The following is a 26,838-nucleotide window of genomic DNA, read 5'->3' as shown; positions in this document are numbered from 1 at the left end:
TATAAATAAACTGTCATCAATACATTTTAGTAGCTTCTATTTCTATTCAATTTGAATGCTATGGCCGCCATTTCTGTTACTCTACAGCCGTCTAAATAACCTGCATTATTATTATTATTATTATTATTATATACCACATTCATTTAGCACTAAGTGAAAGAAGTCCAGATGTGCTTTACATAAATGTATCTTTATAATGTGAAAAAGGTAACTGAACTATTGTAGAATTAATTCAAAATTACATTACAGTTATAAGATACATAGCGTTTAAAATTAAAGGAAAACATGAAACAGAATACAGTCACGTAAAACATTTACTGATCTATCATAGTTACAGGTTAAAACTGAATAAAACTGAAGATGTCCTACATTTCGAATAGACAGAATTAACCAGTATGATGCCTGTGAACCGCATCACAGAATGTAAGCGTCCTGAATGATAGGGACAATCCCCACCTATACGGTCCGGAGAATATCCGTGATGCATTCAATAAGAAAAAAAAAGTGTCTATATTGTCTATATTATAGAGTTCTTTATTAGCTGGACAAGCACCTACATTATTCCTCCAAGTAATTAGTGGGAATAGTTCCCAAAATGTTGTATGAAATAATGCGTCTTTAGCTCTTTTTTGAAACCTTGCAAGGTCTTGCAGTCACGTATGTAAGATGGGAGGGAATTCATAACCTCGCTGCTGCTGTCTGAAAGCCCCTCTCTCCAAATCGTACTGTCTGACATTTGGGCACAATAAGTATTAATGCATTATTTTGGGGTCTAAGATGAATGGCGTATACATTTCTAACATGTTAACTACATAAGCTGATGATTGATCATCGAATGCCTTATTGATGAGGCCGCGATCATTTTGAATAGGACAAGTATATACGTGCTGGGGAAAATATTTCATGATGGACCTGTGAATTCTTTACTTGTGGGTGAAACAGGTCTCATAAGCGTAAATACGACTAGCTTCTACTGATTATAAAACATACCGTACGATTTGTTGTGAATTAACTGTTGTTGTGCTTTTAGTAGTTCAACCGCCACCCTTGTTTAAGAGCAACATTTAAAAAACACGTTTTTTTTTCATCCTCAAGTAATAAGTAAGTAGACTCGCCCAGTTTAATCAATCTAGACGCATACATAGAGCGCTTACTTCACCCGATTTACATTCGGAACATTTTCACGCGTTTCGGGCTTTATCGTATGTTTAACATGGGATTTTTGAACCGTCCAAAGATGTTGGAAATGTTTGTCTCATTGTTTATTTTTTTTTAATAAAAATGTTACTGCTTTCATTTTCTACCACTTTTTTTCCACCCTTGCCTGAAAAATACAGTAATGAGTTTGTACACTGTTCAGACAATTGTGCTCTGTTGAAATTTAACCAAACACAAGTTTACCTGCATAAACAGAAAGCGTGATATGTCGCCGTGCGCGGATCCAGAGGGGGTTGAGGGACCGGGGGTCCGAACCCCCTCTGGAAAATCTTTAAAAAAGGAAAGAAGACAAGAAGGAAAGAAAATGTTTTTCGAAAAAGGCAACATTAGGACTGCATGTAAAGTATATGCGGCTGCTGCTACATACGACCCCGACATAATTCATATTATTTATCTAAAAGAAACTAAGAATTTTACCTTCAAGAAAGCTTGATTTTGTCATTTTTCCCAAATTTAACAGGTTAGTCCATAAAACTGCCCCAGAATGCAAAAAATGAAGTGATAAATTTCAAAATTTCCAGCGGGGGGGGGGGGGGGGGCAGGGGATCGGACCCCTCTGAGAAAATTGGCTGTGTCCGTGCATGGTCACTATACCTGTCCAGTACTGGACATTATGGTAAACGCTTCTTTCCTGCACAAATGACAATTTCGCAACTTCTGTCCGGTTTGTACAAAGTTCTGGCCGCGATAAACCATTTGACTTGTACATTGTATGTATGAGTTCGAATTTTGTAATTTACCCTCACGGCACAGGAAGCCAATGCAGTTCTCGTAGCACAGGTGTTATATAGATGTTCTGGTTACGATTCTAGCTGCCATGTTTTGGACATACTGTAGTTTGTTCATTGACTGTTTTTGAATCCCATATACAAGAGAGTTACAGTAATCCAAACGTGATGTAACAAGAGAGTAGATTTGAGATTTTGTTGCGTTTATGGTTTTATATTGCCTGATGTAACTTATTTTCCGAAGTTGTGCATAGGAATTCCTAAACACACTATTCACATGTTGATCAGTCCTCATGTACGAGTCGAAGAAAGTACTGAGGTACCGAACACTACCTGACTGTTTGATTTCAGAGCCGTCATCTATCATAGAAATGGTTAAAACAAACTGTGTTTTGTGTTCAGATGAAAATACAAAATATCCTTTAGACACAGGGCCTAGCTGGATAACGGTTTGAATTAAAAACTAAATTGATTTTGAAAAGCAGCATCAACTACTTTAGAAACTGAAATATTAGATTAACATGTTTCGCTCACATTCTTGTATTTTGTTAATCTAAATAAAAGATAATACACTTTTACAGTCCTAGCAGATGCATCAATCATCTGCTACTCTGCAGGAGCGGAAATGTACTGTCGCTGGCTTAAATATACAACAGTTAATCAATTGATCGAACTGCGTTGTTTTAAAACAAGAACTATCTCTAAAATGAAACTATGTGAATTTTAGATTTATCCATAAAACACACGAAGTTTTTTTGTATACTTCCGTGAAAATCATAATGAGCAAGCAGCTTTATTTACCTATAAAATATAATTACGTTCTTCAAAGACAATGTTTACAAAACTCAATATAATTATATCAGCACCTGATAGTTCTTACCGAGGCGTACCAGCCCTTAATACGGAGATTCAATAAGTACCCGATATTAAAAATTGCATATTTGACACTTCTTGTTATTTCAGTCATGTTTATCTTTTTATTGGTACAAGAGATGTTTTAAAGTAAGTAGAAAAAGTGTTATGACACTTCACATTGACGATATCAGCACTTTTAGTGAAAGCCTAAAAATAACAACAGTACTACTTTAGTATTTCATTGACATCTTATGCTGCGCCGAAAAAGTTGCATGTTAAAACTAGTTGTTGTACGTAATTCAAATTGCATAACTTGACTTCTTCATGTATTGTAATATATAGTTTGTAATTTTATCTTACACTCATTTTATCACATGTAAAAGACACATAATAAAATAATGAGTTATCTACTTGATCTATTTTATCATACAACATCAAAACTTGTTTGTGTACGCTTTATCTCTAACACTAGTTTCGACTGAAATTCGAAGTGAGACACCAAACTGATAAAGATGAGAATATTTTATGAAATAAAAACATCGACATACCAAATCTACTCGAAAATAGATAAAATTTAAAACAAATAATCACTTCTGACTGAAAATGATTAGCACACAATCTAATCATCAGAAAATGGCATAAATTTCGTGTTACAAAGAAATAATTACGCAAACCAAATAGAAATAAGGAATAACATGTGTTCTCTGCAGACCGGTTTGAGGTACTATATAGTGGATACGCCTTTCCGTCCGTCAGTCCGTCCAGCTTTTTGTGTTCATTTCATACATATGTCATCCATCATGGAATTTTAATGTTGCCCGACATCTTGTTATGTACAAAAAACTTGATCCCTGGCCAAGGTCACACTAGATCAAGGTCACACTTGGAGGTCAAATATCAACATGGATTTTTAATTGACTCTATAACTCAACATTCCATAACTACGTGAAAGAAAAGTTGTCCGGGGGCCTCCGTGGCCGAGTGGTTACGGTCGCTGTCTTAGAATCACTTACCCCTGTTCGATATGGGTTCGAGAGTTACATTCTTCATGCCAAGAAGCCATCCAGCTGACATACGGAAGGTCGGTGTTTCTACCAATGTGCCCGCTCGTGATGAAATAGTGCATGGAGTGGTATCTGGGGTCTTCCTCAACTATCAAAGCTTGAAAGTCGTTGACTGAATATTTTAAACCTATAATTGTGTTGGTGCGACATTAAATCCAACAAGAGAAAGAAAAATTACAAATGTTGCCCAAAACAAGGCAATGTGTCATGTGCAACTCTAAGACCTCTTGCTCAAAGGTAATGTCACACCTGAGGTCAAAGGTTAACATGATTTTCCGCCCCACAACTCTGTCATCCGTCAAGGTCTTTCAGCATTACTTGGCACTAAAGATTTCCATTGTTGGACAATTTGTATGCAGATCACCCAAATACTATTCAATGTCACTCTGAGAAGAAAAAAGTTTTTAGGTTTTATTTTTTGTCTTGATATATACATTGTCATGTACAGTATGATAAAATTTTAGGACGATGTGTCAAATTCAGTAGGGAAGTTATTTTAAATTCTAACACGACCAGCGAATAACCTATATACATGTAGAGCAAAGTCTATCTCGGGTTATTCTGCAATAAACCACCCACGTGCAATGACGTCATCCGATCCAGGTGCGTAGCACGGTCGTAAAAGTAGTTTTTTTCCAACACTGTTGATACTAGAACGTCGTGTTAGAATCGAAATAATAAGTTCACAAGTGTGATTTATTGTAGAATAACCCGATGTTTTCGTTCTTATTCGAAAGAATATATCACTCGGGCCTATGGCCTTCGTGATATAATCTTACGCATAAGAACTCTAAACTCGGGTTATGCGACGATAAACCACGTTTAGGAACTTATTATTTCTTAATTAGTTTCCTTTAATTGGCCTGCAGAGTGTCTAGAGCTGTAATAAGAATTTTTTAGACAATGTGAGTGGTACACGATAGATGATAAATTACCACTTTTTTAATATGCACAGTCACATTCACCAAACTCAAAGAGCATTAGTGCAAGGTGCGTTTTATTTATTACATCGAAATTTCGAGATACTTCAATCAAAATTTCAAGATACTAACACGAAACTTCGACTTAAAGTCGAAATTTCGAGTTAAGTAACTCGACATTTCAAGTTAATAACACGAAATTTTGACTTATCTTGCCCTTTGTCTGCAGTATTTGAACGTTTATCCGTCTGTCAAAGGCTAAAAAGGTAATGGACAACTTTAGACTCGTCAAAATGGAATCATTTTTCTTTACATTTATATGTTTTACCGAACATTATTATACCAGATTTATATAGTGCCCTTTTCATGAAAAACACGTTCAAAGGCGCTTTACATATAGCAAACACAGCCACACAGGGCGCGAAATTCATCCTCAACTAGTACAGACACAAAGCGATCTGACCAGAGGGACAGAGTTAGATAAAGTCCCCAGAATAGACAGGGAGAAATCATTTTAGATACAGGCCTGTCTTGCTAACTTAGTCTCTTTGCGAATAGACAGTCTCTTCAACGTGCACGGTGTATAGCACCGATACACGCGAAGCCGTCTTTCCTGGGAAGAGCCAGTGCCAGGCCTCTTAGTGTAGGGGCTTGAACATATACTACCATTAATCAATGTATGACCTACCCCATAACCTCTAGAGCTAATCCGGAGTTCAAACTATATCCAGGATATATACGTTCATTTACATTTATAATACGTTCAGGTTATAGGAGCTCGAACTAGGTCGTAATCCTTCCAAATATGGACAAAATAGTGAAATATTCTAGGTTTGAATATTTCCAGGTCACCTCCTATGACTCTCCTCAGTATCTAGATCTATCCAGGTACCCAATCTTGGTCAGACTCATGAATACACGTTTATGTAGGGTATGTCTATATATTCCTTGCCACATGGGCTCAAACGAAGTCGAAGACGTTCAATACTTAAACAAGGTTTAAATAGTGGTATTTTTATGAGCAAAGGCTGCCCTGTCATCTTAATCATATGACCCTGTGGGGACACCCGATGGATACACCAGGTACCTACTAACCTTGGTCAAAACCTGTGCATTAACGCAAACTGTTGAAGTTAGTTTCTCGAAAGTTTTACTTAATTACTTGAAATTTCGACTTTCCTTTACGTCATTAATATAGTCTGTACATGAATGTTTCAATTTTCGTATTTTATTTGATAAGAAAAGTAAAATTGAAAACCGGAGAATATCTGATTGTATATATGACCGCTATACGTAAAACGTCTCCAAGTATTTAGATTTAATGTTATAATATTTTTTCTGGCCCATTGGGATCATGGAGTCAATCCAAAGTCTTTGCATTGGAATTCAAATTAAGCATGAGGGATGTTGCACTATGAACAAACTCAAGCTGGGTTACATTCTATGCTCGCATCTTTATATAGATTTCATTGACATGAATATATTATTTTATTAATTAAGACTATAATACTAAAATATTTCATTTCAGGAACCCGTCCTGTAACAGGTGCGAACACCACTGTTAAAACTCCAGCTGTGACAGGTAAAGCATAAACTAAAAGAAAGAAACTTCATTTTCATTTAATTATTAGAATATGTGTATGAAAATACTTCTTTATATATCATCTGTAGAAGTTTCGACAAAAACTTAATGAAACTCAATTGTAATGTATACCCATGATATTCCTTTTTTTCTTTCTTTTTTTTTCTTTTTTTATCAAGAAACCATCTCTACTTATAAGAAGCTACACATGCTGTATAACAGTACTAATTCAAAATTAATTCAATAAGGATATTTTTTCAACTTCTTTCATCCGGTGCGTGCAATTGAAATTGTACATTTTTAAATTAGTAGGCCTACTTTATTTTTAAGAGTGAGAATTAATGTTTTGCAGTACTCTTTGAATTTGGGCTTTGTGCTTGTAAAACGTTCTAGTTTATGAAAAAAAAAGAATTTTTGCCATTGACTTCCCCTGCGGCCATCTTGGATTCAAAATGGCCGGATTTATATTCAATGTGATATAAATAGTGCTAATATTTTTTACATTTCCTAGTGCCTTTTCTCTACAGCAACGTTTTACCCTACCAGGTTTTAGTATGTATCACTTTGCATTCTGTCGAAATCGGAATGTTCCTATAGCATGCTATGTAAAAATTGGCGGTGTAAGAATTTAATGTCTCGAAACGAGGGAAAGGACAACCGTAAGCTAATTAGCTTTCTGTCTAATTCCCTTATCTCAGTTGTTGTATATTATTCATGTAATGACTTATAAATAAATAAAATATGTTTAGACCAAACGAGAAATTGAAAGAAGCGGAAAGTAGTAAAACCAGCGGGCTGTATTTAACGAATTATAGTTTTCTCATATGAAAGTTAACACCCCCTTTTCTTTTTGTTTTAGCTCAGCTGACAGTGACAAGGTGAGCTTTTGTGATCGCGCGGTGTCCGTCGTCCGTGCGTCCGTCCGTAAACATTTGCTTGTGACCACTCAAGAGGTCACATTTTCAAGGGACCTTTATGAAAATTGGTCAGAATATTTACCTTGATGATATCTAGGTCAAGTTTGAAACTGGGTCACGTGCGGTTAAAAACTAGGTCAGTAGGTCTAGAAATAGAAAAACTTTGTGACCTCTCTAGAGGCCATATTTTTCATGAGATCTTCATGAAATTTGGTCAAAATGTTTATCATAATGATATCTAGGTCAAGTTTGAAACTGGGTTACGTGAGGTCAAAAACTAGGTCAATAGGTCTAAAAAAAGACAAACCTTGTGACCTCTCTAGAGACCATATTTCTCAATGGATCTTGATGAAAATTATTCAGAATGTTATCCTTGATGATATCTAGTTAAATTTGAAACTGAGTTATGTGCGGTCCAAAACTAGGTCAGTAGGTCTGAAAATAGAAAAACCTTGTGACCTCTCTAGAGGTCATATTTTTCAATGGATCTTCATAAAAATTTGGAGAATGTTCATCTTAATGATATCTAGATCAAGTTTGAAAATGGGTCATATGCAGTTAAAAACTAGGTCAGTAGGTCTTAAAATAAAAAAAACATTGTGACCTCTCCAAAGGCCTTATTTTTCATGAGATCTTCATGAAAATTGGTGAGAATGTTCAACTTGATGATATCTAGGTCAAGTTCAAAACTGGATTACGTGCCTTTAAAAACTAGGTCATTAGGTTAAATAATAGAGAAAACCTTGTGACCTTTCTAGTGGCCATATTTTTCAATGGATCCTCATGAATATTGGTCAGAATTTTTATCTTGATGATATCTAGGCCAAGTTCAAAACGCTCAAAAACTAGGTCACTATGTCAAATAATAAGAAAACGACGTCATACTCAGTTCAAAACTAGGTCATGTGGGCGATTCAGGACCATTATGGTCCTCTTGTTCTAAAGTAGCGATCTAGTTCTTTATGGGAATATAAGTCTCTGAAAATCTGATATACTAGAAAACGTCTAAAAAGCGTTATGAAGTAAGCGGATTTCATACGAAATAAAGAACAGCCGGATTTAGTGGTGCTCAGCCTATAAGAGGCAACACATGGTATTTTGTCAAACTCCTCGAAAATCAATGAAGTTGCCATTAATCTATTCTTTATGATGTAAAATGGTGGCAAATGGCTGAAAACTATTAAATTTCTTGTATTTTTGGAATTAAGACCTAATTATCGACCAGGTGGCTCTGTTTTGGTCAGTTGTAGGACCTAGTTAATGTCTTTTCTCGCATTTAGCACTGCATATTATAAATACTCTAAATTAGCATGTTCCTGAATGAAAAAGACAAACATCGTAACGAATAGATGGAAGTTGAATGAAAATTCCACGAATAAGGTAAAGCAAATTGGAAAATTGCTTGCTCAGAGCTAAATTTTACGTACTTTTTTTGGATGTGGTGACCTGTAATAAATTGTCATTTCTCTAGATTTTCTCGATTTTTGGCAACAAAAGTAAAACAGGTGTACCTTGGGAATGAATGCAAATTCATGAAAAGATAAAACGAAACAATTTTTCTTATAGGCTGATCACTACCAAATAGAATGTAAGCCTCCGCTGGTCTAGTCACAAGGAGTCCAAATATAAATGGTGTTAATCTTTTTTCCTTTCCTAGGGCCTTTTCTTAACAGCAACGTGCTTACTTTTACCCTGCCGCGTTTCAGTATGTATCATTTTGCATTCTGTCGAAATCGGCATGTTTCTATAGCATGCTAGGTAAAACTGGCGGCGTAAAAATTTAATGTCTCGGAAAGAGAAATTGAAAGAAGCAAAAAGTAGTATATTCAGTGGGTTGTATTTAACGAACTGTAGTTTTCTTATATAAAAGTTAACACCCACTTTTCTTTTTGTTTTTCTGAAGAAGCGATCTAGTTCTTTAAGGGAATATGTCACTGAAAATCTGATATATAGAAAATGTCAAAAAAGCGTTATGAAGTAAGTGGATTTCATATGAAAGAACAGCAGAATTTAGTGGTTCTCAGCCGATAAATGTTTATATTTAACAGTAGATAGGCACGTATTGGCCTAAGACCACAGTTATTTTTACTATATGTTCTATACAGGCACTAGACACTATTGCAATTTTGCATGCATTCCAACCCCCTAAAATACCTGAACTCAACAACACTTTTCAAGTCCACAATAAACATGGGGTTGTCCGGCTCTTTTTTCCACCATTTTGAACCAAATCACATACGTATGAAGAATTGTAATACCGAAAATTATGTGATGGAATGTTATAAAATATAATGGCACTTTGACATTACTTCTTATGTCCAAGTAATCAAACACAGTTCCGGATTATCTTCTTTATTTTTTTTTCAGAGGAAAACCACACAGTCAACAAATAACAATTTTCACACGGTTATCCGTAGAATATAACAATTAGAAAAAAGATTTAAGTATTAACAATTCTAGCGTTCTAGTGGAAAATCACGATGTTTCTGCTTGGAAATCCAAATCTATTCTCTCGAAACCTGCTGTGTTCAAAATATATTTTCTCTCAACATATAATAACTGACCAATTAAAATGACCCTTATTGTCACTGTAATCAACAGTATAAATCAATCATATTCCAGAAAGCGTATATGGTAATAAAATTACAAGTATTTAAAATATTAGCAAGTTTTGACAGCAATCAACACCTTATCAGTTAAATTATGCATAGGTCACAAAGATCTTATCATAAATACATTTAGAAGCCTTTAGCGTTTCTGGACTATCAAAATATTAAAGTGCATAAATGTGTCATAGTTGAGACAACAATAAAGATTTGGCATCTGCCATGAAAGCATAAAGAATTGAAAGAATTGCAACTTATACATAATTAGATATTTTACATTTTTTTGTAGATTTGGTCTTTTTAAACTAACAAAAGTTATTAAAGTTCTTTATTAAATCTTCATCGTATACATTTTTATTCAGGTTATGATTATTTTTTTATAAAAGAATTATACTGATTTTCAGCTACACAACAGAATACTCTCTGAATGGCCGCAAACAGGCAAACCAGGCATTATCAAAAAGTCATGTTATGCATATTCTGACATTCTCATTCTGCCAAATTGTACATGTACCCACTATTTCATATCTCCTCTATTAAATTATGCCATTTATTGCATGTCTTTCACTCAAAAAAGGGCAAATAACTGTGATATTGTGCCTATTTAGACCTATTTTTCTCTTCAAACCAAAATCATTTTGCCAATCTCAGATAAATGATAAATTAATCTAAAAGTTGCATCTTTATTGAATGATGCACTAAAATTTGACAGCTTTCAATGTAACACGTTATCGGTAAAATCTGAGCGAAAAGCAAATCACGAACTATTCAGATAAAGAGAGCAAAATTCTGTAACTTTTTTGTTTAATAAGATGTTCACCAAAATAAAAAGAGCATGTTTCCTTATTATATATCTATCAAAATTAAGAGCCACTTCAAGTGTGATTACAATATCACTGTTCAAATTGTAGGAAAATTATTCATTTTACAAAAAATCACGCCAAAACGCGTCGTCTACTCGACGAAATATTAAAATGTTAACTAAGAAAAATCCTGTAGCTGTCAAATTTACCCTTTTTAAGCTGCCAATATGAGAATGAATAGCTTTTACATATAAATTTGTCATATACTTTTCAGTGATCATTCATTTATGGCTACCCTAGCTAAAAATGAGCCAAAAAGCTCAGAAAAGTCCAATATGTGAGCTTACTAAAAAGCTTGTGAGTCTTTCTGGAATGAATATTTCACCAAAGTCTTACAGCTTATAAGCATTCAGTGCACTTTGTACATGAAAATGCACACCATGACCATTTACACTGAAAAAAAAATTCTTTCTGGCAACAACAGCCCCTATCTCTATAAAGAATGATTTTAATGTACATCACTGCCTGCTGAATGTTCCAAACTGGCTAAAATACTTCAAAAACCTTGATAAATATCAACCTGAGAAACTGCAACTGGTTCTCCTTATTTTTGCGGTGACGAATACCAAATGAAGTGGCCCTACGTGTGATCGAACCAGGATCTTCCGTGTGATTGTAAGGCCTACGGCCGAACATCATCTGAAATATGAGTCAAACTAATCGTAATATCTCAGATTGAATATTGAATCAGTTTACATAATTGCATGCATGTGCAAAACATATTTCAAAGCAACCTGACTGCAAAGAAAGTAAGAAATGTAAAGACGTGCCCCACAACGCAAATTTTCTATGAACATGCATATCACAATCTCCTTTCCCCATACTGAAACTGCCAAAATGTAATATAAAACATTAAAATCAAGTCTTACACATGTAGAATGTGTCATGACAAACAGTATAAATGGCAATACTATCAATCACAAAGCAGTCTTTATAAATTCCTTGCTTTACAGACTTCTAAATCTGAAGCAATGTTTTCTGTTTTCAGGTAAAATTAGCTACAATCTGATCTGAGTATCCACATTGGAATACAGTTTACTGTATCAACTATTATGAACAAAATCCTGTCCAATTTCATGGTGAATGATTATAAATGTAATCTCACTACAAAACATGCTTCAGAAAGTAGTCATTATGGCAAATTTAGCTGAAATAATGTTATTCCACTATAATTCTAATTTCCAGCATTTTCCCGCTTGCCGTTGCAATCTAACAAAGGCTACTCATTTTAAAATATCACAGAAACGTATCTGATTTTGATTAAAAGCAATTGAAAATGAATTATTTACCCAGTCGCAACACCGAAAAATTCTCTTCGGTCGAATCTGAGAAGTTGTAGACTTATATATGCAAAGGCAGTCAATCCCCGTCTATGTGAAAAACTTCACATTGTCCGAGCGCTCTCATATCAGGTTTTTGGGTACTAAAAATGTAATAAATCCAACAGAGTAAGTAAATATACAATTCAGAACCTCAGATTTGATAATTAATTAAAATATGCCAATTTCTGGCCAAATCTGTTCAATTTTCCAAGTCCTTGAACTGATTTTTTTTTGCGCAGATAATGGTTACACATATGTACAGTGTAAATTCAAGTAACCAAAAGAGCAGAGCATTTTGATGTAAGCAAGAACAGAAAAATACATATCCGACTCTAGGTCAGATTTCCTCGGCCGCAGATTAAATTTCTGAAAAATCGAGAAAATATCACTAAGCTAAAGTAATGATTAATCCAATATTTAATTCCCGACTCGTCCATGTTTTTTTTTGTCTTGATTTTAAGATAGTTTTGAAACAAAAAACTCATGTTCTGGTGATCATTGATCATGATATGAACAACTTTCAATTTTAAAGAAAAATTATTTTTAGTCAATATTAGGTCAGTGCCTTTAATACGACATCTTTATTAATGTACACTAGCAAACAATGAATACCCTGTCTCAAGGCATGGAAATAGATAATTTGATACAAGATCTGTAAGAAAATCATTTTGAATATTTATACGCTTATCGTAAATGTCAAGCTAAGAACGTGATTCAAATAAAATAAAATTCAAATAAGACCGAATTATAGAATTTCATTAAATAGATTTATATTGAAATATGTGACATTTTATTTAAATGCTACCTGTTATCTTTTCTCAAATGAACAGAAGTTTTTTCTGTAATTCAAACACTGTTATCAAGGTGGGAAAAATGTACCGTATCAAATTTATAACACAATAAGTGACATACAGACAGACAGACAGACAGACAAACAAGCTTAAACCACGTAGCTATAGTAAGTTAAATGATCATATTCAGTATCTTTTCAAAGTCTGCATCATTGATACAGTGCCATCAATAAGTTTGTATTGGTCAGTGTTTATTGAGGGATTTTTAATAGCATTTATTTATTGCCATTTATCTCCTTGTAAATAACTTTTACACTTTATCATTTCTTAATTTATATGCTCAATACAAATGAATGGCATTTAAGAAAAGAAAAATTCAAACACTGTTATCAAACATAGAAAAAATGTACCGTATCAAATTTATAACACAAAAAGTGGCATTTTGGCGAATTTTAATAGACTAGACCGCATGACTTTCCTTCGATTGTTGGCTTTGACAATCTTTTACAAGTTTCGAATGTCTGCAAAATAAACCTGCAAATAATTGAAACATAGAACCTCTCAATGAATAAGAGATACTGGAAGAAAATTTCTACATTAACCATGTAAAGAGGCATTTGCTCAGAAATGTTGTTACCGTATACAGGTCAACGTGAGCATTTTTCTATTTTTCCTGAAAAATGTACAATGACAAACATACCTACATCAAAACAACAGTGCATATACATTTGAACTTAGACCAAGAAAACCCGTAACAAAATGCAGGTACATTGTACAATCCTTAAATTTACTTTTTGATGTATCAGGGATATTTTTTTTATCAATAATACTGTTAAACTAGATCATGTAATCTCTGACTGAAATAACCGCTACACGTATTTTAAAGCAGCAATGCACTATCTGCAGCGTTAAAAACACATTTATTTTATTAAAACCAAAATGCTGAAAGTGAGCACCCCGTAAAATACTCAGTTAACAATCACACAAAAACATTTCTATCAAACTAGTCCTTACTTATTTTTTTATTTTTCAGTCATCGTAATTTTTCCTGAATAAACAGGTTGCACTAGTAGTCCTTCTATGCGACCACATGTATAACGATTATCTTGGGGGTATCTTTAATTGATATAAACGAAACTAAAAAGCAATTCGTTTGCATCATGACTTTTGTATCATTGCAAAAAATTAATCTTATAAACTATGCTTTAATCTGTACGCTTTGTGCTTCGTTTTTCTATTTCAGATTGTAGTTCTCCTTCTATAACTAATGGAATAGTACAATTTTCGAACAGTACCTTCATCGGATCAGTTGCTACCTTCATATGTAAAAAGCAATACTATATCAGTGGTACATGTGAACAGAACACCACATCTCAATGTTTGGCCGGCGGTAAATGGAGTGTACCGACACCAAGCTGTATATCAAAAGGTGGCTTTATAATGTAACTTACATGTGACGTAGAAAAGGTCTAAAACGTTCATCTTTTTCAGAGATTTAGGGTTATTAAACCTTCTGAAGATAAGTAAAATATTACCATATCTTAAAATCTTACAAACATCTCTACTTGAGGCAGTAAATGAAGATTCATGTGCAGCCGTTTAAGTGTCATGAAGTGAACGTTTAAAATATTCTTTAAAATTTATTCAATTATGATTCCTTATAATTTGGAAAGTTTTCTATAATGTATTATACAGCATTTGTTTACACTCCTTACAGAAATGAACATTTGCTACAATGCATGTATATACGCCTCGTATCAGGATAAAGTTGCAGGAAATAAAATAATGTACGTTTCAATAATTTCAGGCAATGGAGTATCATTCAACATCTCTAAAAATCCATTCATCGAAGAATCAAATGACAATATAGTGATGATGTGTTATTCTACATTTGATCTTAGTAAAATCACCGTCCACCAAATCGAATTACGTAGAAAGCTTCCAACTAAATCAGCATGGGATACCATAGCAACATTAAACAGTACAAATATACTCGCACCAAACCTATCTAACAATCTTGCCATGAAATCAAATATCGTGGGCAACTACAGTTCAGGTGCAAACTTAAAGTTGACTGTCAATGAATTATTTCTTGATTGTGATGATGTATCGTTATACCAATGCTATATATCATACACGACTGACGAAGGACAGTGTTATGGGGAGATAAATAAACAGTTCAATGGATTCTGTGAGTATTCTGTTTCTGTTCTACATAGGCAGACCTTTCAAAAAGATTGCCATTGCACTTCATTGCAAACTTCTAGCAACATGCTTGTTTTATTTTTAATAGATTAAAAAAAAAGAAACTCTTTCATGAAGGTACAAAAATTGTTTGAGTTTGGTAACATATTTTCTATTTATCACAAATATGCCATTAAATAGTATTCCGTAACATATAAGGAATCAGTAAGCGAATTCATGTTTTCATCTTTGTATAATAGTATCTATACACATTCTATGCTTCCAGAGGATCTCTTTACAGATTTTATTAAATGAGAGACGAAGAAAAGATTTTAGTCTTCTTGGGCGCCATGTAACATGTACTGTGTTGGTGCACCGTAAAACAAAAACCAAATAAAAATTGATATATTTGTTCTAAAAAAAAGGCATTTTCTGTGTTATACTTTAGTTTTTCCGAAGAATGTAAGTCTTGAAGGAAAGAAGAATGGTGTTTCCCTCGGAAGTTCAAGTATCACATATCCTGCACAGCTTAAATTAGGTGATACGCTTGAACTTAATTGTACAGCACAAATTGGTAATGATAATAAAAGAACAATCTCCTGGGAGTCATCCACCTCTTTATCGGATGGCGCATTATTACCTGGTGGACCCAACGGAGAAACAACACCAGGAACAGTTGGAAATTACCATGACTGTCAATACACTCGGAGTGCTACAATAAATCATATAATAGATACAACAGACCTTTCAACAGGTAACCGCTCATTCTCATGTCTAGTGCATATCGAAACACCTGACGGACTTTACACAAGGGATTTCAAGGCAGACAATGAATTGCATGTGGAAATTTGTAAGTATATATTTTTAAAATATCGCCATTCAAGTCTCTTAAGCAATAGGATAACCTGATTGACATTTTATATTTTCGTGTCATTTTGAATCATGGAGTCTTTCCTTTTAATTTGTTTCATAGACTTCTGCTATAAGCCATTGCGCGTTTCATATTGACTATACGTTTCATGAACAGACTCGATAAACCAGAGTATGATATTAAATTGCCCTAAAGGTACTCTTGTAAGAAAGACGTAATCATTTGAATATGAATATTCATAAGTTTCTTTAACCTTTAGCCTGATGTCGGCAAGTGATTTTTCCTTTAAGACAAGTGCAATTCAAGATCAACCTGCTCATCCGTGCAGGCTGATCATGGTCAGCACTGTTTGCTATTTAGTCAATACATTTTCATTAAACACCCCTTTGAATAATAAATGGTAATGCCCAAATTAAATGACGGCCCAGTCCATTTTAGAAATTTAGCAGGCTAAAGGTTAAAGAAATCACGTTAGGTATAGAAACTTCAATTTCTATACGACGTTAAGATTTTGGAGACTTACAAATATGCATCGGATAGTTTTCATTTAGCATTTTTAATCAGGACCCATATTAAAATAATTATATCAGATATTAGTGTCGCCTTTGATTTGATTGGGGTTTTCCTATCAATCGGACAAAAATGGATATCAAATGCACTATATAGAGATAGACCCTAAAATTTTCAATGATAGAAACACATTAAAGTAAGTCTAGATATTGATTTCCAAGTCCTTGACATAACCAAAAATGGTTTCACAAATGTGAAATTTATGATAGTTTTGTTAATATCAATTACAGAAGTGTTAATTTAAAGTTGTGATCCACAAAGAATAACAACTCTTGCCTTGGGCTAGTACTTATAAGCAGAGATATCTATTAGTTTATTTCCTTTGCAATTACACAAATGAGTGGAAAATGAAAACGTTTTAAGACACAATATGATACTTTTTTGCACAAAAAAAAAACATTTAGGATTTATTCATATGTATTTGTTTACCCCTCAAAACCTGGTTCCTATGATTTTGTCAACTTAATTATGGTGAAAAAATAACTTTTAACAAGCCGATAATGAAATGAAATACTTGTAAGTATTTTATAGTGCAGATAATACAGTTTTGCTTGTATCAAAATGTCACATGAGAATCACTTTTGCAATACAGAACACCTGGTAGGATTAGTAAGGTGCAATTATAGTGATCTCTATTTCCTATGCCTACACTATAGTGCTCAAATTTAAAAGGAAAGGAAAATAGCATTTGCTGCTAGTGACTGCTATTCTTTTAAATCAGCTGTACAGCAAAAATGAAATTAGCCAGTTTGTTTCATGTATGTTATTACTTGCTCACCATGGCATTCTGAATTTAAATCTTTAAATTCATCTCATTATCGTTATTTCTTGATTATTACGAAAATACGAAATATGTTTTCGTTATATGTAAAAATATGCGTTAGAAGTTATAAAAATAATAGTTTGGCAAAGATACGTGCTCTAGTTTTATTTAAAACATATATCATATAATATAATTGAGCTATGCAGTCTCTTGATAGTAAACTCAGTCTGTTTTTTTATCAAATAACTTTCATAAATCTGGATGTTTTAAAGACTCGACGTGTCCTCGACCACCCCCACCAGCACACGGATCTATTGTATTAAAAGGAGGTACAAGAGAAAATTCTACGGCATATCTGACGTGTGAGCCTGGGTATTCACGATCAACAGGGTTTGCTACTTGTACAAGGTCAGGGAAGTGGGACGTTGCAATGATATGTAATCCAAGCGGTAAGTGTTATATCTGTCTAGAAATTGGAGGAACGCCGGTGTCCCCACTTGTATAAAGGTCATGCAGATAAAATCTTTACACATTTGTTTACTTTGTAGACATAACCTTTAAACAAATCAATACAGTAACATGTATCGTAAACAGACCGTACTAAAAATAATTTAGATATTACTTGCCTTTATTTAGTTCAAGCTAGTTTTAAAGATTTTTTCTACTTCTTAACTACTTCCATGGTCGAGATAAAGTCTATCAGTAACAGTGTATCGTAATATTTTCATGCTGCTACGTGTATGCGATAAATAACTATATGACTCTCTATACAAATGAAACATACTCCGAAAAGTAAAGAGATCAAATTTTACTATAACTGATCGAGAAAAGCAAATTATACTAAAACTGATATTCAACGAGACAGTCATTGTAAATTTACGTAACAGGTTGTCTGAAACGTCACGTTTAATAGCATTAGCATTAATAACCGCTAGCATGGCGGCCAGGTGTGAATAATCTACGAACGTGACTGACGGTTGTGGAAAAATCGACTTGCTCCTATATTTATTTATAATAACATATATATTACACATGCGTTTTAGTTTGAAATTGACAAAAGTGTGCAGTTTTATCGCAACATAATAATCAAGAATGAAAAACGATAGTTTTCCGCTCTTTATTTAGTACTGTGATAATTTTCCTTTAAAAAGCTAAAAGAAGCTGTAGAAAATAAGATTCTATATTTAGATTTAATAAATCGCAAGCTAAGTGTGAATTTAGTGTCTTTGCCACTATTTAGAGGAATCATGACGAATTTAGCAATTTTTAAACATTACTATGATAGTAAATTGGACCCAAAACGTTTAGTCATGCCCATGCATTATGTCATCTACAAGCAAGCATTTTATTTGACATATTTTTTAAAATTATCTTGACATGTATTTACGGCACTAAGGAAAGCTAACACTGAGGCACACCAGGCAACTGATCTTATTCATTGACATTAGTATACTGATCCCTTAGATACACACACGTACAAGTACGCATAAGGGTCTGATATTTTTTTCATAACATGTGCGATGGATCTGTTAATAGTGTAGTCATATACACATATTTATAAATAACAACTTTCTGATATTAGGAATTTAATGATTTCCTTACGTATACACATTGTTTTATTCAATCAATGCATTGTTTTATTCCATCAATGCATTAATTAAAACAATTTAAGGTTTAATGCGCCTATGTTCAATTTCCACATTTAGTGTAATATGAAGTTGAGCTTATGCTGCTTTTTAGCCCACCATCATCAGATGGTGGGCTATTCAAATCAGTCTGCGTCCGTGGTCCGTCGTCCTTCCGTCCGTCCTTCCGTTAACAATTTCTCGTTATCGCATCTCCTCAGAAACTACCAGGGGGATTTTGACCAAACTTTGTCAGAATGATGTATAAGTACCCTAGTTGTGTCCCCCTGAAATTCAGACTGGTTCAACAATTTTTAGTGAGTTATGACCCTTTGTTTATTTCTATAATTTACATAGATTTATATAGGGAAAAACTTTGAAAATCTTCTTGTCCAAAACCACGGAGCCTAGGGCTTTGATATTTGGTATGAAGCATCATCTAGTGGTCTTCTACTAAGATTGTTCAAATTATCCCCCTAGGGTCAAATATGGCTCCGCCCCGGGGGTCACATGTTTACCTTGAAAATCTTCTTGTCCAAACCACAAAGTCTAGGGCTTTGGCATTTGTAAAGTAGCATCATCTAGTGGTTCTCTACCAAGTTTGTTCAAATTATCCCCATACGGTCAAATATGGCCCCGCCCTGGGGGTCACATGGTTCATATAGACTTATATAGGGAAAAGCTTTTAAAATCTTCTTGTCAATAACCTACAACATTCAGATTTGGACCACATGACTGTATGGTTTTGAGTGGCAAGATGAACCTTGACATGAGTTGACCTTGATTTTGACCTAGTGACCTACTTTCACATTTCTGTAGCTACAGCCTTCAAATTTGGACCACATGCATAGTTTTGTGCACTGAAAAAAACTTTGACCTTGACATTAACCTAGTGACCTACTTTCACATTTTTGAAGGTACAGGCTTCAAATTTGGACCACATGGATAGTTTCGTGTTCCGAAATGAAATTTGACCTTGATTTTGACCTAGTGACCTACTTTCACATTTCTCAAGCTACAGCCTTCAAATTTGGACCACATTCATAGTTTTGTGTACCGAAACAAACTTTGACCTTTACATTGACCTAGTGACCTGCTTTCACATTTTTGAAGGTACAGGCTTTAAATATGGACCACATGCATAGAGATGTGTTCTCAAGTGTAATTTGACCTTGATTTTGACCCAGTGACCTTCTTTCACATTTCTCAAGCTACAGCCTTCAAATTTGGACCACTTGTATAGTTTTGTGTACCGAAATGAACTTTGACCTTAAGATTGACCAAGTGACCTACTTTCAAATTTCTCAAACTACAGCCTTCAAACTTGATGCACATGCATAGTTTTGTGTACAAAGAACTTTGTCCTTGAAATTGATCTAGTGACCTACTTTTACATTTCTCAAGCTACAGCCTTCAAATTTGGACCACATGCATAGTTTTATGTACCGAAACAAACTTTGACCTTTACATTGACCTAGTGACCTACTTTCACATTTTTGAAGGTACAGGCTTTAAATTTGGACCACATGCATAGTTCTTTGTTCCGAAATAAAATTTGACCTTGATTTTGACATTGTGACCTACTTTCACATTTCTCGAGCTACAGCCTTCAAATTTGGACCACTTGCATAGTTTTGTGTACCGAAATGAACTTTGACCTTAAGATTGACCTAGTGACCTACTTTCACATTTCTGTAGCTACAGGCTTTAAATTTAGACCACATGCATAGGATTGTGTACCGAAACAAACTTTGACCTTGACATTGACCTAGTGACCTACTTTCACATTTTTGAAGGTACAGGCTTTAAATTTGGACCACATGCATAGATTTGTGTTCTCAGGTGTAATTTGACCTTGATTTTGACCCAATGACCTTCTTTCACATTTCTCAAGCTACAGCCTTCAGATTTGGACCACTTGCATAGTTTTGTGTACCGAAATAAACTTTGACCTTAAGATTGACCTAGTGACCTACTTTCAGATTTCTCAAACTACAGCCTTCAAACTTGATGCACATGCATAGTTTTGTGTACAAAGAATTTTGTCCTTGAAATTGATCTAGTGACCTACTTTCACATTTCTCAAGCTACAGCTTTCGAATTTGGACCACATGCACAGTGTTGTGTACGGAAATGAAATTTGACCTTGAGCTAGTCAATAAATCTTGAAATTTAGAACACTCAAAAATTGCACATTGGTGGGCGCCAAGATCACTCTGTGATCTCTTGTATGTAAATGCTTTTGATATCAATATCTCTGCAAACCGTCAAGCATGCCTATCGACGTCAAATTGATTTCATTCACGCCTGTCAGGCTGTTTTCGCTAATCTTCCTTTGTGATCATGAAGTTTCCCTTTGTGGAATCAAACACAGTTTCAAGATTTTTGGGAAATAGTTATATCTTTTTACGTCAATATGACATCTGAGCGACAAAACTGATGTGAGAGTTTTAACTTCAAGTTTCATTTTCTTTTGTATCACCCAAATACCAAGCGGGAAAATTAGAAATAGTCTAAACATTATAGTGAAAACTGTATTTTTATCCGGCGATAGAAGTGATATAATAATAGGCTCACCCAACTATTTTACTCGAAATAGAACAGTCTCCCCGAACCCTAACCCTAAATAACTAGATAGCGTAATTTATGTTTTTTCCCACTTCTAGTCTAAACATATTTTATTAATTCATATCGTAGATGTATATACATCTCAGTAGCATAAAGAATAGTAAATTCAAAAGTATTATTTAACATTACACTTACATGAGATGTGACTGCAATATGTTGTTTACATACATTTATGTAAAATAAATTGCTGTTTAAAGATGAAATATAACAGAAAGAAATCAAAACAAAGAAAAGATCTGGTGGTGAAGATCACGAATACAGAATATATTTTCTATTTCATTTAGTATTTTGGATGGTATTGTTCCACATACATCTGGACACAAAATACGTTTTAGTAATTTCAATTTTCAAAGCGGTTTGAGTTTCATAAACTTCTGAAAACTTTATTATTGTCATCGATTGATAAAGAAGAGGTCCTAAAATGCCTTTATCTGTTTAACGAGTTGTAGTCACTTTTTGACGGAACAATATCGGTTCTTTGCTTTGTAAAATTATTACACTGATAAAAAAAAAGCGCCCGGTATTCCGTATATTGACCACCAATGCAACTAAAATTAGAAATTAACTTAGTGATTTGTAAAAATGTCAACATTAAAATTTCTGCATTTAGTTCTCATTAGAAAACGATGAATTGATACTTTTATCGTAGTATGTGGCATTACGTTTCAAAAACGTATTACCTCTGTTTCATTGGTTTTAAAAGCTACAAGTCACTGATTAACTAAATGGGCAACAATTAAGAGGTCATTATTCAAAATGTCTAGTAAATCTGCAGTATTTGCAATATTTGCAATATCTGCTTTTGTACAATCATGCTAGAGAAGTATGTAAAAGCCAAGAAATATTCAATACATTGGCAAAAACATTATTTACATACTTAGACAATAAATAATAAAGGACCTAGCACTGATTTTTGAGGAACGCCAGCTGTCATGGACTTGAGACACTGCAAATACATGTTGATAACGATTTGGTTCATACTTTTCAATCCATTTCAAAACATTACAAATGACACCATTTTCTTTTAATTTGAATAATAAACCTTTAATGCAAGGTACAGTCGAAGGTCTTACAGTACTTTTAATCAATTCGTTAGATACTTTATTCTTTTAAATGTGTCTGTGTTAAACAGTGAATAACGTATTCCGAAAGGTTATAGATTATGTAATGTATCTTATTTCTGATACTCCTAATATATCTATATTGTCAATAAATATGAAGGATTCGTGCCCGGTCCATAACTATGCCATCCATGAAAGGATTTTGAAATAACTTGGCATAAATGTTTACCAAAATGAGACGACATGTCTTGTGCAAGACCCAGACCCCTGGCTCTAAGGTCAAGGTCATACTTAGAAGTTAAAGTTTTACATGTCTGTTTCTTGTCCGGTCCATATCTCTGCCATTCATGAAGGGATTTTAATATAACATGACATAAATGTTCCCCATAATAAGACGACGTGTCATGCCCAAGACCCAGACCCTTGGCTTCAAGGTCAAGGTGACACTTTGAAGTCAAAGATTAACATGGTCTGTTTCTTGTCTGGTTCGTAAGTCTGTCATTTATCAAGGGATTTGAAAATAATTTGACACAAATGTTAGCCATATTGAAAAGATGTGTCCAACTTATGATGATCAGGGTCACAAAATGATTCACTACTAAACTATTCTGGCATATTTTGCGCAGACACCTGTAACATTTTGGGGCATGCTTCGGGCGCCAATAGTGACAGCTTTTGTTTAAATTTGATTTTCAAATCCCTTGGTTGATCAACAAAGATAGTAGTATTATACCATAAGTATAAATTTGATGAACGATCTTTGCATAAGGAATGATATTAATATAAGCCAGTTATATTATATTCGTTAGAGACTTACCTTAAAAGTTGTATATTTAGCAGCTGAAATGCATTAGAAATGCAAGCTTGAATATATTTTCACCCCTTTTACCTTATCATGGCTGATTGCGTAACCAAGATAGGTTGCGAAAAAAAAAGAGAAGAATTTAGAAGCTATAAACATTATAAAAGCTTCAGTTAGGTTCAGATTGTTGAAATATTCTAATATGTATCAAGTACAAATGTAAAATTTGTAAAATATTGAAATAATAAGAAATACTCAGTCTTATAAAAATTTAATGTTAAGTGGAACAATTTCATTTTTTTGGTATAAAAATGATAAAACATATATTTCCGAAAGGTATCTATGTAATGGGTATTTTACTCCTTAAATAAATCTTTAACAGAATATAAGAAAATTGCCATAAAATATTGCTCAAATATTATTGCCTACCGTTAAGACAATTATGCCGAAGTGCACAAAACTGAAGTTGAAAAATTTAGATACTAAGAAATAGATTTTGCATCGACTTCACTATACAGAATACAGGCAATAATCCAACCTCCGTTTGCATATAAAATCTTAAATCATTGCTTCGATGGTGTCTAAAACATTCCGATTGAAATCCGTATGGTATTTTATCATTACAAATTAGGCAATAATTTCGTAAAATGCGTACAATAATTTAGTGGGCATCGGCTGTGTACACAATTCAAGTTCGCCTTCTTAGATCAATAAGGAGAGAGCGTAATCTACGAATGGCGTGGTCGCGAGTTCGATTCCCGGATAAGACGTATATTCTTCGTGACAGCTGATAAATAAAAATGATAGGACTGAGGTATTTTGATTTCTAAAACTTAAAGAATATCCCAGAGCTGTAGGCATTATAGCCTCGCTTCGTTTAATGTACGATTTTATTGAAAACGAAATAATAATTAGAGCAATAATATTCGACAATGAGACATATATGTTATTGAAACACGCAATCCTATTTTTAAAATTGCTTATTATTAAGAAAACACTAAAACAAACCAAGCGCTAATTATTCTTAAAATAAAATAAATTTAGAAAGTACAAAAATACAAACACAATTATCGTTTTTATCTTGCATTTAGTGAAAAAAAAATAGGATGATTTGGAAAATCAAATTCGATTTAACTACAGCTTTTCAACATGAATTGTAGGCTGCAAGAAAATAGCTGCACCGTTACATGGTTCGATCTTAAACAAAAACAGCACATTAATTAACGACACCGCCGAAATTACATGCGATGACGGGTACCATCTGAATGGACGAAACATTTCAGTGTGTCAAGCTAATGGGACCTGGAGCAATACAGATAGTACATGTGTGACAGGTATCACCAATTTGGAATAGTGTCCTTATCAAAAACAGTATATTGATTTGATTTTTCTTCTGTTTTGGTTATCGGGCCAATGTCATAATATATATTGAACTAAACAGCTAAACGATTATTTACTATTTTGACAATAGTTCAACAATTCTATAAGTATTTTCCAATTAGACAAATATTTTGTAAATGAAATATCAAGATTTCAAAAATATCAACTTACACAAAGATTTTAATTTTATTGATTTTGTCTTCCACAACCCATTTAAAAAAGAAACTAGTCATAAAATATGTGTTTTTAGAACGTTTAGGAATATGAAGGTGTAGATTTTGATGTTTTACTAAAATTATATTCTTTACGATTGTGCATAGCAATAATGTTATTGTCCCCCGCCATTTTCGAAAAAGGCTGCGTCACCCACCCCACGCCCCTCCACCCACTGTCCTTCCGTCTGTCTGTCCCACTTATGGTCTGATCCATAACTGCCATCAATAAAGATTTGGCACAAATGTTCCCATAATAAGGCGATACAAATCGAAAATCTGCAGGACTAACATACATGTATAATTGGCAACAGACCAATTGGGTATTGAAGTAAATCAGTATAAACTTCAATAAACTAAATAAAAACGTTGATATTTAAACATTTATTGTCTTGCATTTGATATAACTTCGCTTAAAATGTCGGAAAATGAAGACACTATCTTGATATATCTCTTTGAAGGCTGTGAAAAATTACCATCCCTGACAAATGGAATTATCACACTGAGCAATTTCACAAACATCAACTCAACCGCGTCATTTTCATGTTACTATGGATACGAAATGAGAGGAAATGGTACGTCTACATGCAAAGATGGAGGATGGGATCACCTACCACCTACGTGCATTGCAATAAGTAACGAAACTTTTAAACTACGAGAACAATTTTAACATGTTTTTCCTTGTTCAATTTCTTTATACACTGTATTCATGCCTAAGCGAGTTTTCTGCTTCTTTTGTATATAGATACTGTTTTGTACATGAATGTCTTGACCATTTTGGTGAGACACTTTGTAAAATATTAATTAATGTCAAATGACTTTTGTAATGCTAATTTTTCAATAAATCAAATAGATAAAATGGCACTGTAATAGAACATATGTAAGATTTTATTATGAATCAATTCAATTAAATGTAGATGCCAATTTTCTTAATTCTATGCGTATTTCCAATGCATTTGACGGTATTCCCTGCCTTGATAAATCTTTTCCAAATTTTAAATTGTTTCTATTGCACTGAATTGCACGAAATAAAACTGTATATCAATATTTGTCTTACAGAATGTCCAAACCCTTTACCACCTGCAAATGGCCTTGTCAGTCTCAACAATGGTAGCACCCGAGTCAACAGCTCAGTAACATTCTCCTGTTATCCTGGGTACAAGTTAGTTGGGACAGTAACAACTGAATGCATCCTAAATGCCACATGGCAGGGCATTACGCCATCTTGTATAGTACAAAGTAGGTAATAAGCAAGGATGTTTTTGTTGTTTTACAATAACTGTATCGTTTCGAATTTAAGTTGAGGATTTTTGGTCTAAATCTTGCTTGAAATGAGTATGTATTTACTTGTTTCTTGCCTTTGGTATTATTTCTTTTCATTTTTTATTCGTTTCTAAGCAATGGTTACAAAATAGTGTACTGTCGATAGACGATTTCACCAACAGGTAAGTTATATTTAAGACTGCCAGAGGGCCACATTTTTGGTTCATTCAGTGTACCTAAAATTACAAGAGGACCACTTTTATGGCTCGAAGTCTGTTTAGACGAAATATCAAAATTTGTTTTATTTTGTTGTGTATTTACTGATGTCGTTTCCGTTGCGACATTGTCTGCGAGATAGTACTCGACAGAAATTGTAGCAAGGTTAATTTTTGTAAAAAGTAGTCAGCGGTCCTTTTGTAATACCCTTTCCAAACTTTATTTGGGAAAGTTGAATAGGAATCACTTTGTCCCGTTCGGCCCTGTCCAATCGCATTTCTTCTAGGGAACCAGTGCAGATGTCATATTGAAACATACAATACATTTGAACGATCATAAGACAAGCTGAGATACCAGGTTCTTTAACTCTGACTCTTTTGACAAACTATCTGCCCTT

The 26,838-nt window shown here is 33.9% G+C and overlaps 1 protein-coding gene across 4 annotated transcripts in view; it reads left to right on the top strand.

The window, feature by feature from the left end:
- The window catches only part of LOC123543802 (sushi, von Willebrand factor type A, EGF and pentraxin domain-containing protein 1-like), an 83,940-nt gene that overhangs the window by 1,770 nt on the left and 55,332 nt on the right, over positions 1–26,838 (top strand). For all 4 annotated transcript variants that reach the window (XM_053536694.1, XM_053536695.1, XM_053536693.1 and 1 more), the window contains exons 2-9: positions 6,314–6,367; positions 14,110–14,295; positions 14,674–15,057; positions 15,499–15,900; positions 17,527–17,703; positions 24,531–24,704; positions 25,424–25,597; positions 26,022–26,201. In XM_053536694.1, coding sequence (XP_053392669.1) covers positions 6,314–6,367; positions 14,110–14,295; positions 14,674–15,057; positions 15,499–15,900; positions 17,527–17,703; positions 24,531–24,704; positions 25,424–25,597; positions 26,022–26,201 — 1,731 coding nt within the window. The remainder of the gene's footprint in view (positions 1–6,313; positions 6,368–14,109; positions 14,296–14,673; positions 15,058–15,498; positions 15,901–17,526; positions 17,704–24,530; positions 24,705–25,423; positions 25,598–26,021; positions 26,202–26,838) is intronic.

This window comes from Mercenaria mercenaria, chromosome 2, assembly GCF_021730395.1.
Source record: "Mercenaria mercenaria strain notata chromosome 2, MADL_Memer_1, whole genome shotgun sequence".
Classification (NCBI taxonomy): Eukaryota; Metazoa; Mollusca; class Bivalvia; order Venerida; family Veneridae; genus Mercenaria; species Mercenaria mercenaria.
The sequence above is the reverse complement of the archived record's forward strand: the minus strand, read 5'-3'. Positions and strand labels throughout refer to the sequence as shown.